Genomic DNA, 16,210 nt, shown 5'->3' on the forward strand with positions numbered 1-16,210 from the left:
AGAGTGGGCATCCCTGTCTTGTTCCTGTTCTTAGAGGGAATGGTTTTAGTTTTTGCCCATTGAGTATAATGTTGGCTGTGGGTTTATCATATATAGCTTTTATTATGTTGAGGTATGATCCTTGTACTCCCACTTTTTTAAGAGTTTTTAACAGGAAAGGGTGTTGGATTTTGTCAAATGCTTTTTCTGCGTCAATTGATATGACTATATGATTTTTATCTTTCAATTTGTTTATGTGATGTATCACGTTTATTGATTTGCGGATATTGTACCATCCTTGCATTCCTGGAATAAATCCTACTTGGTCATGGTGTATGATCTTTGTGATGTTCTTCTGGAGTCGATTTGCTAGAATTTTGTTGAGGATTTTGGCATCTATGTTCATGAGGGATATTGGCCTGTAATTTTCTTTCATTGAGTTGTCTTTATCTGGTTTTGGTATTAGGGTGATGTTGGCTTCATAGAAGGAGTTCGGAAGTGTTCCTTCCTCTTGGATTTTTTGGAATAGTCTGAGGAGGATAGGTTTTAGTTCTTCCTTGAATGTTTGGTAAAACTCTCCTGTGAAGCCATCTGGCCCTGGGCTTTTGTTTGCTGGAAGCTTTTTGATGACGGTTTCAATTTCTTCCCACGTCACTGGTCTATTGAGATTTTTAGATTCTTCCTGATTGAGTTTTGGCAGTTTGTATTTTTCTAGGAATATGTCCATTTCCTCCAGGTTGTTTAGTTTGTTGGAATAGAGTTGTTCGTAGTATTTTGTAACAATCTGTTGTATTTCGGTGGGGTCTGTTGTTATTTCACCTCTTTCATTTCTGATTTTGTTTATTTGGGTCCTCTCTCTTTGTTTCTTGGTTAGCCTGGCTAGAGGTCCATCAATCTTGTTTATCCTTTCGAAGAACCAGCTCTTGGTTTTGTTGATCTTATGTATTGTTTCTTTGGTCTCTATGTCATTTATCTGTGCTCTGATTTTTGTTATTTCCTTCCTTCTGCTTACACTGGGCTTTTCTTGTTGCTCTTTTTCTAACTCTTTGAGTTGTAGAGTTAGTTCATCTGTTACCATTTTTTCTAGTTTTTTGCAATAGGCTTGTAAGGATATGAACTTCCCTCTCAAAACTGCTTTTGCTGTGTCCCATAGATTTTGGATTGTTGTGTTTTCATTGTCATTTGTTGCCAGGATGTTTTTAATTTCTTCCTTGATTTCTCTGGTAACCCAGTCCTTGTTTAATAGCATGTTGTTTAGTCTCCATGTATTTGATTTCTTTGGATTATTTTTATTGTAATTAATTTCCAGTTTTATGCCACTATGGTCTGAGAAGATGCTTGATATGATTTCTATCTTCTTGAATTTGAATAGACTCTGCCTATGTCCCAAAATGTGGTCTATCTTTGAGAATGTCCCATGTGCACTTGAGAAGAATGTATATTCTGTGGCTTTGGGGTGGAATGTTCTAAAGATGTCAATTAATTCCATCTGGTCTAGTGAGTCGTTTAGGATTGATATTTCTTTGCTGCTTTTTTGTTTAGATGATTTGTCGAAGGGTGACAGTGGGGTATTAAAATCTCCTACTATGATTGTATTGCTATTAATCTCTCCCTTAATGTCCTCCAGCAGTTTTTTTATGTATTTGGGTGCTCCTGTATTGGGTGCATATATATTTACCAGGGTTATTTCTTCTTGTTGGATTGTACCCTTTAGTATTATGAAGTGACCTTCATTATCTCTTGTTATGTCCTTCACTCTGAGATCTAATTTGTCAGATATAAGTATTGCTACCCCAGCTTTTCTTTCCTTTCCATTTGCCTGGAAAACTTTTTTCCATCCCTTCACCCTCAGTCTGTGTGCATCTTTTTTTCTGAGGTGGGTTTCTTGTAGGCAACAGATGTAAGGGTCTTGTTTTCTTATCCAATCTGACACCCTATGTCTTTTGATTGGAGCATTTAATCCATTTACATTTAAGGTTATTATTGATAGGTACTCATTTGATGGCATTTTTATTCTATACCCATGTTCCTTCTTCAATTCCTATTTCTTTATTTTTACAGTAGACCCTTTAGCATTTCTTGCATTGCTGGTTTGGTGGAGATAAATTCCTTCAGTCTTTTTTTGTCTGTGAAGCTCCTGATTTCCCCTTCAATTTTGATTGATAGACTTGCTGGGTACAGTATTCTTGGATTCAAACCCTTCCTTTGCATGACTTTGTATATTTCATCCCATTCCCTTCTGGCCTGATATGTTTCTGTTGAGAAATCAGTTGCTAGTCTGATGGGGGTTCCTTTGTAAGTAACTTTCTGTCTCTCTCTGGCTGCTTTTAAGATTCTTACTTTGTCGTTGTTGTTTGCCACTTTAATTATAATGTGCCTTGGCGTCTGTCTTCTGGGATTCATTTTGCTTGGGACTCTGCGAGCATCTTGGATTTGTGTGGGTTTTTTCTTCTCTATCTCAGGAAAGTTTTCTGTCATTATTTCTTGAAATACTTTTTCCACGTCTACCTCAGTTTCCTTTCCTTCTGGAACCCCTATTATTCGAATATTATTTTGTTTTGTAATGTCCCAAAGCTCCCGTAGGCTCTCCTCCTGCTTTTTAATCTTTTTTTCTAGAAGCTGCTCTAATTGGGTATTTTTTTCCATCTTGTCTTCTAGCTCACTGATGCGGTCTTCCGCTTCATCTAGTCTACTCTTGATGCTTTCTATTGAGTTCTTCATGGTAGCGATGTCATTTTTCATTTCTTCTTGGTTCTTCCTCAATTCCTGATGGTTCTTCCTCATTTCTTCTTGGTTATTGTCAAATTTCTCTTCCATTCTTTTTAGCCAACCAATAATCATTATTCTGAACTCTTGCTCTGGTAGGCTGCTTGCCTCTGGCTCGTTTACTTCCTTTTCTGGTGATGCCTGCTTTTCTTTCATTTGTGGGGTGTTTCTTTGTCTTCCCATGGTATCTCTTTTCAGGATGTCTGGTTATGTGGTGTTCTTTCTCTTGCGTTAATTTATAGGTGCAAAATACAACACTACCATGTACAACACGAGAGGCACTTAACAGGAATGTATTTACAATATTAATAACCTCTAATAAAGGTAACCCCTAGCGATAGGCAAATTAGGGTATAGGAGAGAAGGAAGGAAGGAAGGTAAAAATAAAATAAAGAAAAATTAAAAAAAAAAAAGTCAAAGAAGAAATAAAGTAATGACAAAATGAAGTTAGAAAACAGGGAGAAAAAGAAGAGAGAGAGAGAAAGAGAGAGAGAGAGAGAGAGAGAGAGAGAGAGAGAGAGAGAGAGAGAAGAAGCAAACTAAAAAAATGGGAAACAAACTATATATATGTGGAGAAAATTGCCATAGATCAACCACTGAGCCCAGCCAATGCCGGTAACAATACTTGGAGATTAATACAAACTACAATACAATATCCACTATTATTAAGTAAGGTTATGATATACAGAAGTCAAAGAAACAAACAAAAACAGAGGATTTAAAAAAAATTACAAAGCAACAATAACAACACTGGAATAAGCATAACAATTTCACTGAAAAGCACCAATATTCACAATAATCAACCTTCACTCAAACAATGAGAAAAGGATAGAAAGTAGAACCGTTTTTTTTTTGTGTGTTTTTTTTAACTAGTTAATATAGTGCAGAGAGTGATATTTATACACTTGTATCAGGGGTTGGAACTTAGATCTATGAGTATAGTGAGAGCTTTAGCAGGGGGTATACAGAAAGAATAGAGGAAAAACTAAAGCCGGAAAGGGATAGGATAAACTGGAGACTAAAAGGTTAAAGTTTAGTAAGAGAGTGATGGGGTAAAGGTCGAATTGAGATAGGGTTGAATGATGCTATAGTAGAGATTAAAATAGAATGAAGGTTACTCCCAATGTAAAATAAAGACGAAGTAAAATGGTACTGGGGAGGAAAAGAAAAAGAAAAAAAAATTGCAAAATAGCAGTAGTAATAGTGAAGATAGAGATTGAAAAATGTAATAATTGAAAAGGTAAAATCAAGTAAGGAAAAAAGAAAAAAAATCGTTTCTGAAGTAAAAGATGTAAAAAATGAAAATTAAATAAAAAATGTAAAAAATGAAAATAAAATAAAGAATAGTATAATTAGCATAAAATTGTCCAGTAGAGTTCAATCACTTCCTCTGTTATTGTATTTGGTATGCCTGGTTCTTGGATCAGAGAGTCTTGCAGTTCCCAGCTTTCCACTGCACCTCAGTTTTGTAAGGTAGTCCTTAATTTTAGGCAGGCTATATCTTAGTTATTTGTGTCCATTTATTTATTTTTGATTAATTAAAAGAAAAAGAAAAAGAAAAAAGAAAAAAAAAAAAAAAAAAAAAAAAAAAAAAAAAAAGGCAGTTTGTAGTTCAGCCCTTAGGTGTCAGTGTTACTGGTTTGACCTCCCAGACTTTGGTTGCTCTGGCCCTCTTTCTCTCTGGGGGCGGGCCCTCGCAGCTCTCCCGGGCTACAATATAGGCGGGGCCACGGCCGCTCTGGGGGCGGGGCCTCGCGGCGCTCCGGGCCGCGGTGCTCTGGGCCGCACTGGGGCCGGGCCTCGCGGCGCTCCTGGTGGCGCGCTCAGGGCCGCTCTGGGGGCGGGGCCTCGCTGGAGCAATGGCGCTATCGCAGCCTGAACTCTCAGCCTAGCCACGCAAACTCTGACCTTTCTGTGGGTGGTTGAAGAGCTTCCTTGAATCCACCCGCTTGCTCCGATCGGGGCGCCACAGGTGCTCGATGGACTCCTCGGCTGTGGGTTTTCCAGGCCTCAGAGAAGCTGCTCCCTTCCTGGTAGGGTGGCGCCGCCTTTGCGCTGAGCCCGGAGCTCCGGGAGAAGTCGGGAGTGCTGGCCGCTTGGTCAGGAAAAATTGTCCAGCGGACACTTCCTTACCTTCCTAGAGTGATCCGCTGCCCCTTAGCTGCTAATCAACATTCCCTGAGCGACTCAGATGTTGCTTCTATCTGTTTTGGGACCGGGGTCAGAACAAGTCCGTCTGTTCGGTCGCCATCTTCAAGCTCCGCCAAGAATGTATAAAATTATTACAAGAATTATAATTAACTGTTAGGAGTTATTTATAATATAGTAATTTGTTTGTAATTTGTCTCCCCACTAGACCATAACTCCACAAATGTGAGGACTTCATGGAAATTCTGTCTAGTATCTAAAATAGTACTTAACTTCAAATCTTATTTTTTGCAATTAATGAATGAATATATGAGTATGTTTTTAGTTAGAGAAACTAAAGTCCTTTATTCATCTGTGACTTCTCTTAATACAATATACCTATTTGTAGTTGTACAAAAGTAATAAATTTACAAGATAGGATAAATCCCATTGAGTATACCCAAATCATCAAAGAAAAGGACTCTTTTTCCAGTATTGCCTGGCTAAATCTTATACTATAGCAACTGCTTAGTACATGGTAATGAATCAAGGAAATTTAAGAAATGATTAGGATTAAGATAAATGTAATTTATTTTTATTTTTCTCTTCTATTGATAAAATAGATCAGATAAAACATTTATTTTATAAAATGACATACAGAGCACAATAAGTAGAATATTTTAAAAAAAATTTAAAAATATATTTTATTGATTTTTTACAGAGAGGAGGAGAAAGGGATAGAGAGGTAGAAACGTCGATGAGAGAGAAACATCAACCAGCTGCCTCTTGCACACCCCTTACCGGAGCCGCAACCAAAGTACACGCCCTTGACCGGAATCGAACCTGGGACCTTTCAGTCCACAGACCTACGCTCCACCACTGAGCCAAACCGGTTTCGGCAAGTAGAACATTTAAATGGGGTAAAAAATTTCAAGGAAGTCATAATTCTTAAGAAGGGTTATGTATAAACGGTAAGAATCCTTGTCTTTCAAAAGTAGTCCAGATTAGAAACCCTGAGAGTGGGAGGGGAAAGGGAGGAAGGATACCAGGGAGGGAGAAATTGTAATTTTGCTTATAAAAGAATCAAAGTAAAATAAACATGTTTGTAATGTCTCTGCAACAAAATTCAAGGTGTACATACAAATACAAACAAAGAAAACATACAATCAGATTAGTGGTCTATTTATGTACCAATATTTTCCCATAGTTGGATTTAAAATGATGATCTATCTAAATTTACCTGGCATAGTACTTTGGATCTAATTAATCATAGTGAAGGGGTAAAAGAAAAACCCCATAACCATATTTCATACAAGGCTCTGAATTCTGATGTTCTAATCATATGTAAACATATTAATTCAGTAATACATTAAAACCCTTAAAAGGCATAGAATAAATTAACAACTTCTTTGTATGCTGATGAGGAAATGCTTCAAAGCAGGACTGAGGTTTCATGGAGTCAGCTAAACATCCTATAACTCATTTATTTTTAAAGATCAGTTAAGTATCATCTGTGGGTATGCTTCAATGAAATAATTACCTCCAGATGCTATAGGACAGAGGACTAGATGGGACCCATCAATTTTAAATCCCCTTTCTGAACTTGTCTGTGAGTGGTAATAACTCCTGGCTATGCTTTTGCATTGCCTTTGTCAGCCATGGGGAAGCCAGTCTAATAAACTCAGTTCCCAGAATCCAGGGAGTTGAAAATCCAGGGGACTAGAGCACATTTAAGCTACTGGTCTTTCATCCTCAAGAAGAAAGCAGAGAAAAGCTAGGTTAAGCAAAGAAATGATGCTGAGGACCTGACTACATGTAAGCAGGTGGTGCCAAGAGAGTAACACCAAGCAATCCTGAAACTATGACTGCTTAGTGGTGGTTTAAAACAATGAAATAGATTTGACCATGTGATATTGGCCACTGAGTGATCGACGTGATCTGACATTTCATAACACTATGAGAACTCCATGGTTCTTAAACATATCTCATGGTGCCTCAGGAGTCATCTATCACAACTGGTTCGGATCCATTATACATTCTATTATTTATTAAATCTTAAAAGGCAATTTCTATCTAATTTACCTTTTTTCCATAGGCTGAACACTTCAATTGTCCTTCTATATGAGAAAAACTTGCTGCTTTTACATATTGAAATTTAATTCAGTAATTTGAGGCCACTTTCCTAATTTATCAACTTTCTTTAACACTAGCTAGAGAATATTTGTATCTCCCACCTCCAAGTTACCAACAATCTTATGACACATTCAACTCCATTCTCCAGTTCATTAATAAAAATGCTGAACACTAAAGACTTAAACCAGATTTCTTGCAGGGCTGTAGTCAATCTCTCTCTCCAACTTGATGCAAAATCATTCATTTGACTTTCCTTGGACCAATTCTCTGTCCATTTTCAAACAAAAATTATGTAATTCAATATTGTTTTATTTTTTCACCTAAAAAAATCACACTAGGTAGACTTAAATATCTACATAAAACAGATGTGTACAATTTATATGGAACCTTTACAAATTACCACATCTAAAATGGAAAAGAGGAGTTAATTCATCATAGAATGCTTTATGATTTCCACAGTTATCACATACATGCCCTTAGAGGCTTAATTTCTAATGCTTCAGAGATACTGAAAGAAATAACAGTCTACAATAAGATTCCACACTGGCACACAAACATATGCATACATGTGAGATTTTTAAAATCACACTAAATCTATGATGACAGTTAATGTTTGACATAAAAGTAATAAAAGCTTAATATCTGGCTTTCAAGGAAAAGAACTACCCGATCTCGTACACCAGACAAACATACCTAACAGGAATTTTTCTAACCATTCTTTCTAATATATAAAGCATTTTATAGACAATATTTCTTTTGCTTCCTTCTTTCATAAAGCCTAGATTATGGTTAATATCTCATGACACCAAAAGTAATACTGTATCAGATATTAAAGCATTTTTTTCAGCCACTTATTCCATAAAATATTAATTGCAAGCCTGTGCATGTGCTGTATATATGGGGGATTAGGTAACTAGATTCCTGCTCAGTTCTAAATCAATAAAAGATAACATGTAGAGCATCAATCATCGTTCACTCTTCCGTTAGTACGTAATAAGTGCAAGAGGAAGATTTTAAAAATATATATTTAAGCACTCCTGGAGCTGTTACGAGCGGGAGAGGATGTAAGCCATACTTACCGAGGAAGGACAGGTTTTTCTCCAGAAGCAAGTCTCTCAGCAGGATTTCGTGCTCATGGCCAATAGCACTGGGGTGTTTGAGTTAAGGAGGGTGACACGCAGAATTATGAAAAGATGCTATCAGGAAAACACTAGCACCAGGGTTATACTTTGAGATGAAAAGAGAAATAAGATGTAATTTTAGCTACTATTTCTAACTTTAGACTACCTCCCTGAGATTTCTATCTACCTCCCTTCATTTTATTTTATTTTTAAAAATATATTTTTATTGATGTCAGAGGTTGGAAGAGAGATAGAAACATCAGTGATGAGAGAGAATCATCGATTGGCTGCCTAATGCACTCCCCCAACTGGGGCTTGAGTCTCCAACCCCAGCATGCACCCTGACGGGGGAATCACACTGTGAACTTCTGGTTCATAGGTTGGTGCTCAACCACTGACCCACCCCAGCTGGGCCACCTCCCCTCATTTTAAATGATTCAATGGAATTTTTCTATAATGTTTTATATGCATTTTGGCAAATAAAGATTCGTAAATGGATATGTATGTAGTTTATCTTCTTTTGAAAAGAGGATGGTCATTTTAAGCATCTTTTAGGCTATGTTAAACATCTCTCAATTCAATTCAGCACAGGTTTATTACGCACTTAGTGCAGCAAAGAAGACCAACAAGCCTTTAGGCTGAAAGAGCTGCCAGTCTTACAGAGTTCCACATCTTCTGTGAATTCACAGGTGCCACACAGCTGGCATTTACAGCTCCTGTTTTACCTCCAGTCACTGTTGGTGAGCTTCTGGGGCTTGGGAAGCCAAACTACTGACTTGTTGAGAGTTACATATAATGTGAAAGAAAGACATCTTAGTAAAAGGACTGTAGGTTAGTGAGTGTGTACAGAGACTGGCTCAAGTCCTTTTCTCCTGTATGTGCAAGTGTACACATATTATAATATGCATATAGATAGATACACACATATACTTTTTTTGAGTGCTTACTCTGAGGCAGGCACTCTGCTAAGGGCTTCATACATGTTATTTCATCCTTGCAGTTACCATTATCCTTATTTTATAGATGAGGAAACTGAGGCTTAGAAAGGACTCTGCACAAGGTCATACACTTAATGTGTGGCAAAGCAGAGGATCAGGATAAAATCTGTGCAAATCCTGTATTTATAAATTCCATACAGCCTCAATTTATTTTTTTAAAAAAAGAATAAAAATGAATTATGTAAAATAATTGATACTAGCTAATAGTTCTTAAATACCATATGCTAACCCTTAATGCTATGAACACTTTGGGGTGCTATCATCTTATTTAATCTTCAGCACAACCACACAAGTAGGTAGCCCCATTTTCACTGCTAAGAAAAGCAAGGTTCAGGAAGGCCAAGGAACTTGCTCAATGCCCCACGGCTGGTAAATAATGAAACCAGGAAAGGGGATTGAAATTCTGGTGTATTTTCCAAAAGGATGGGATTTGCAAAGTCTGAAAAGGAGTGTTGTCCTAGCCTGGTACTTTAATCACTGTCAAAAGCATTTGGTTATAATTGTCTAATTCTCCATTTCACTGATAATGTCAACCTGGTCCTATCCTCCTCAACTTCCCAGGGACTGTTTAATTCTGACAATGCCCTGCAATAGTTCAATTTAAAATGAATAAATCTCATACATTCTTTGTAAAAAAAATTTTTTAAAATCTTAGCAAATTATCCTATTCTTTATTAGCACACACTGATGCATAGCATTTAGAATTTCAGAGCTGTCAGATCATGTCAACTGTCAAAATGAGTCTGAGGTCATCATCACTGATTTTTCCTTCTGTTGTTCCCCCTCCCCACTTTAATGCACATAGCTGTGTTTATCTAAAATTTTAATGGAAAAAAAATAAAGAAAACACATTTTCAAATCACAAAATTTCACACATGCGCAGAGTCCATTGAAGACATTTGATAAATACCTCTCAATGATTTCTCATTACTAGAGGCGTACCACATCTTAGAACTAAATTATTTACTCCTATCCCACATAAATGTGCTCTCACTTTTATTGTTGTAAATTATTTACATCTAAAATGTTGAATCATGAAACTGAGGTTACTGATGGTATAGAAATGAAACCCACAGCGTTTTAAGCTTCCTGCATCATTATGTTTCTTTGCTTCTCTGCTAAGGTCTTTGTCTAATAGCTGCGTCCTGAAGTCACACTTTGGAAAGTTGAGGTGGCTGGTTTCTCACGCCTTTTGTGTCAGTGAATATGAACTGTGGCAGGAAAGGTGTGAGTGAGCCTGGCTATGGAGGAAAAAAGAAATGGTGGACACAGAAAGAAAAAGAAAACACAAGGATAATTTATATTCTTTTTGCTACTGTACTTTCTTGATGTCTATTAGTAAATAACCAACTTACTTTATCTTACTTACACAAAGGTCTACATGTAACATTTTTATAATGGAGTAAGAAAGTTTTCTATCTATTCAATTTACTACATACTATTATATGCTTTCTTTCTTACAAAATGATGTAATTTACTGAGAGTAAGTGATGTAAGCATTACCAAATTATCAAAACAACTTATAAATAGCATTTTCACTGACATGGAAAACTAGTAATTTTATTCAGTATGAAATAAAATAACTCCTGTTGATCAGTGTAGGCCCGTGGTCGGCAACTGAGGCTAGTGAGCCACATGCGGCTCTTTGGCCCCTTGACTGTGGCTTTCACAAAATACCACAGCCTGGGCGAGTCTGTTTGAAGAAGTGGTATTAGAAGTTTAAGTTTAAAAAATTTGGCTCTCAAGAAATTTCAATCGTGTACTATTGATATTTGGCTCTGTTGACTAATGAGTTTGCTGACCACGGGTCTAGGTGATAACTATGCAAGTATATTTACATTATATAAAACTGCTACCACCTCAATGCAAAGATAAAAATCAGTTCTCTATAAACTTCCCAGCTTATTTTATTTTGCACGGTAAAAGCAATCACCAATTTTAAATTTTGGAAAAATACGCTTTTGGTTCTACTTTGCTTGGATATAAACATATATATAAAATATAAGGTCTAGAAAAGAATGCTTGTAAAAACAGTAATTTTTCTGGCAATAGGCACAGTAATGGAACTGCCAAATTATAATCTAGCCAGTCAATGCAATTTATAGACATATATCATTATCTTTATCAATTGAAATCTTATCTACATTAAATTCTACACAGCGAAAAAAGGAAAGTGAATGATGGCAAAAATGTAAGGAAAATACTCCAAACAGAATTTATAATGCTCCATAAGCAGAAACACTTAGACTTCGTCTATAATACCTATTATTGATGTATGGCAGTGACCATGGGGCAAAACTTGTAAATAACCTCACAAGCCATTTTCTTCGCCAGCAATACAGCAGTCTAGTTTCCCGTAAGCATCTCAACTATTACTGAAAAATAGCCTCCTGGCATTCACAAAGCAGTTGACTTCATACTTTAGTCCATGCATATATAATTAGATAGTTATGTTTAAAATCAATATGCAATCCTTCAAAAGACATTATGCTTTTAAAACCTTAACTTTAAATTGATTTTTAACTATTTTATGTGCTTGAAAATTAACATGTAATTCCGCCCCAGATACTCTGAGATGGTGTTAGTTGTTATACGAATGTGGTAAACTTGATTGCTATAGCAACTTGAGGTTGGCATTCCTACAACTTCTAACCACCATTAGTTTTACCCTGAAAATAGAAGTATTGTTTTATTTTGGTCTAATAAAAAGGTTAGCTTATGACAATGCTGTGATTCTATTAAGTTAGGTTGGGAGGAATACACTTGGAGAATAATTTATCAAGGGCTATGACATAGATACTGAATATTCTTGCAGATTATTTTTAGGCACTGGCTAGCTCAATTGTTAGAGCATCGTTCCCATACACCAAGGTTGTGGGTTCAATCCCTATGAGGGCACATACAAGAATCAACCAAAAATATATAAATAAGTGGAACCACAAATCAATGTTTCTTTCCCTCCCTTTCTCTAAGAATCAATAAATAAAAACGGAAAAATATTATTTTTAAAATTAACCTTTATGAAAAAGTAAATGAGTGATTTAACTTTTTTTTTAACTGACTCTCAACCTTTATGAATCAAGGTGGAATATAAACATGCATATGCATGCACATAAACACTTGACTAGTGAGGGCTATAAAAAACACACAAAAACACAAAAAGCGTATACCAGGAAGGGTATGTTCTACTATAAGAAATGTGAGAGCCCAGTTGGTTTGGTTCAGTGGATAGAGAGTCAGCCTGTGGACTGAAGGGTCCTGGGTTCAATTCTGGTCAAGGGCACATGACCAAGTTGGGGAATTGATCCCCAGTAGGGGCTGTGCAGGAGGCAGCCTATCAATGATTCTCTCTTATCATTAATGTTTCTTTCTTTCCCTCTCCTTTCCTCTCTGAAATAAATAAAAATATATTAAAAAAGAAAGGGAAATGTGAGACTCATGGGCTCAGATAGATACAATTTTAATTTAGAAAACTACTTATGCTTTAAGAAGCATTTTTAGTCAATGATTATATTAAAATTCTTAGTGTTGCTACCATACTACTAAACGTATTGAGGAATAATGTCCTATGTCATGAAGTCATTACTGTCCACTCAAATCCTGTTTTAAGAAGCAAGCATTAACTCTTCAGTAATGCCAAAGTCTTTAATGAAGACTGGACATGTTTTCTTAGCCTTAAATCCATCCAGAGAGAAAAATTATCTGGGTTTCTCTAAAAGTGTTTATTAGGGATCCAAGTGACAGTTCAGATTGTAATCAGCATTTAAGCAATGAGAATCTACTGCCCTTTAAAATGTGATGGTCTCTGGTGGCATTTTAATCACATCATCCTTTAACTTCAGGCAAAATTTATTCTAGCAAACTCAACTGAATTTGGTTCATTTTAAATAGAAATTTGTTCTATTTTTGAAAAATGTTCATCGGGATGGTTAGATATGTTCCAAGACAGTATGTTACCTGACTAATGACTCTGTACCTTTAAACTCATTGAAAAGCAAGCAGTCTGAAATAAGCATGTAAAGGTGCAGCAGCTGCACTGACATCTTCCCAGGGCCTATCTGGCTTTTCCTGCACTGTGGAAAAGGATGGTCTGCGGTGACCCTCCAGTTGATGGAATGTAAAATAGAAGAGTATGATATGTGTTTTGTGAAGCAGAACTTTATGTCATGTTAAAGCTAGACACGTCTCCTCCACCGAGTCTAAGCTCGTCAATTGTGCACCTAAAATTTTATGGGCAAGGATACTGTTTGATGCAGTCCACCAGCGGTCCATAACAGCAGTCGTTCACAGTGCACTACAGACAAATAAGAGAAGGGGTCTGGGGTGGAGCGACTACAAAAACTATTACAGTTAAACAGCATACTAAAAGCAGTATCCTTGAATTAAAAAAAGAAATTAAAAACGCTATTAAAAGGCTGTGCAGATTTAATCACAGAAAACAAAAATTGCATGCTTTTTATTCACTATAAAAGCAAGCTATTAAAAAGTGAAATGCTCTTCTCACAAATATTGCATTGCCATTATGGTGCACCCTGACCTCAGTGATAGTTTATGATGACAGTAATTAAATGAGGTTTAAAATCCTTTACTCTGCTAGGCAGATAACAGCATTGCCACTGAAAATAGACAGCTGTGATTAATACCTGATAGACCTGATTTGCTAGAACTCCATCTGGAATCTGAGAAGGGTCCCGAAGCAGACTATTTATAACAGACTTGGAGGCTGTAGAAGAAAGGAGATGAACTGTTAGCAGACAGTCAACATACTTTAAATGCAACATGAGAAGTGACATATACCTATATATACACAAACCGTAAAAAATGAAAACACTACTGATAGTAATCATTTCCGTTTTATAAATGTATGGAAAGCTTTTAATTAGTCCATTTTGCCAAGTTTATAAGCCACATTGCCAGATTTGAAGGTGACCTAATCTTTTCCAAGGTAAATTAACAAGTACAGACCTAAAGCATATGTCTCTGCAGATAAATTAGCTTTGGAAAAGCCCACTTGGAGAAAAAATACACACCACAAAGGCAGTCAGAAAATAAAATATTTACCTTTGGCAGGTAAGTATTTTATAACAAAGCATATGTATATAGAAAGCTTAGTGAAGGCAGGTAAGATTCAAGGACTTCAGCAGTGTCAATAAAAATAACTTTCAGCCAAGAAAGCATCTCTGAATCCTAAACCTTTCTCAAATAATTCTCATCAGTTGCCATAAAATGTTATGTCCATTTAATAGGTGAGAAAAGTAGGTAAAATGACTGACAATTGAGGGAATCGTAAATAAGAAAAAATATATACATTTATATGTGAAATTTTCCCCCCCTAAATGTCTCCTGACATCCTATTGTAAATTACATTAACCTTATCCCAGGGAACTGTTATAGAAGAGGCTACGGGAGGCATCTAATGAGGGATGCTATATCAGGCCACATTCTTTGAAAATTGAGGCAGGAGATGCTGGCCTCACTGTCTAATGTAGGCACATGAAAACAAAGTAGCCAAAACTCCCTATCCTCTGCAATGGAGTATTCAAGTCTCTAGACCAGCGATTTTCAAACTGTGTGCCCCAAGAATTTTTAAAACATGCACACCTGACTATTTAGTCATGGAAACCGACCTCTTTGCCCTTAGATTGTCCAATTAAAAAAAAAAAATGACAACAGCCAACACAACAGTAGCTATCCAGTGTAAATGAATCAAAATTATACCTTTTTAAAAATCAGATTGGCTATATATATATATTTGGTGTGCTGCAGAATTTTAGTAATTAGTTTGTGTGTGCCATGAGATGAGAAAGGTCGAAAATCACTGCTCTAGCCTGAAGCTAAGGCAGGTGGTGACTAGGAGTAAATTCGTTCAAGTCCTCCAGTGGAATGGTTTCCAAATATTTAGTGAAATGGCTTAAGGTCTGGTCCATACAAACACAATCTAAAATGCATGCTAGAGAATCACCTAATTAATAAAATAAACATAGACCACAGATATACATCCTTCAGGTTCTGAGATAATCTTTTGGCTTAGCTTTAAATTTTTTTTAAAGATTATGTTCTTTATCAAATTCAGTACCATACGAACACTGACAGATATGATAAATGTTAGCAAATACTGTGGGAAGAGATAAGGAAATGACAACTTTCTCACTTAAGCATAGTACTGAATCCACAAAGAATAAAAAAAGAAGTATAATTATTTTAATTATTTCCTATTTTTAGTCACATAACTGTACGTTTACAGTAACATTTATATACTTAACAGCCATAAGTAGGAGTGTTTGTACTGCAAGTGGAGAGGCCATATTTGGAATCCCAAGTGAGCATCACCACCAGAGGAAGCCTACGCAGGCCTATTGATACCACTGTATACCTTATCCATACGGAACCTCTCAAATTCAATGTCTTCGTCTGTAGAAAGTGATTATACTATCTGAGCTTACTACTTCAAAGGTTTCTTGTGTGATTCTCTAGGGAAAATACCTTCAACTGCTATTTTGTTGTTATTTAGTATTTTGTTAACATTTAAATAACATTAAGAACCAAATCATATTAGGCTTTTACTTCCTATACATTTAAGCTGGACTAAATGATTGCTGAAGGAAATTAACATGGATGCGTGGTACAAACACTGGGAATATGAAAGAGCAAATTGTCTTATTGTAAAAGAATAGGTTATTGTAGTAATCGTGTCAATCTATAGTAATGTACACGGTAATCTCACAGTTCTCTTAACTGAGTCTGAGGGACCAGAGCAGTGCTCAGACATCTGGTCACCTTCTCTCAGGGGACTTACTCTCTCTAGTTTGCCACTCAGTCACCAGATAGTAATGACAGATACATTCTTTTAGATTACCCATGATGTCCCAAGTGTTTCAAGGAAACAATAGCACCTTCTCCACATGCACCTGTACCTGATCATCACTAAGACACTACACTGCTAACTCCCAGACCCCATGCCGTGTAAGGAAAAACAGTTAATCTATATAGTGGTGGGGAACGTCTGGCGCAAGGGCCATATAAGGCCCACAAAATCATTAGGCATTAGGGGTGAGTTAATTAAATGTATGACCAAAGATAACAGGT

General features: G+C 36.4%; 1 protein-coding gene across 3 annotated transcripts in view; it reads right to left on the bottom strand.

The window, feature by feature from the left end:
- The window catches only part of CDIN1 (CDAN1 interacting nuclease 1), a 222,789-nt gene that overhangs the window by 106,042 nt on the left and 100,537 nt on the right, over positions 1–16,210 (bottom strand). For all 3 annotated transcript variants that reach the window (XM_084892394.1, XM_084892392.1, XM_084892393.1), the window contains 3 exons: positions 13,768–13,847; positions 13,369–13,418; positions 8,085–8,152 (listed from right to left, as the gene is read on the bottom strand). In XM_084892394.1, coding sequence (XP_084748520.1) covers positions 8,085–8,152; positions 13,369–13,418; positions 13,768–13,847 — 198 coding nt within the window. The remainder of the gene's footprint in view (positions 1–8,084; positions 8,153–13,368; positions 13,419–13,767; positions 13,848–16,210) is intronic.

Source organism: Pipistrellus hanaki (genome assembly GCF_964339955.1).
Source record: "Pipistrellus hanaki genome assembly, chromosome: 1".
In the NCBI taxonomy this organism is placed as follows: Eukaryota; Metazoa; Chordata; class Mammalia; order Chiroptera; family Vespertilionidae; genus Pipistrellus; species Pipistrellus hanaki.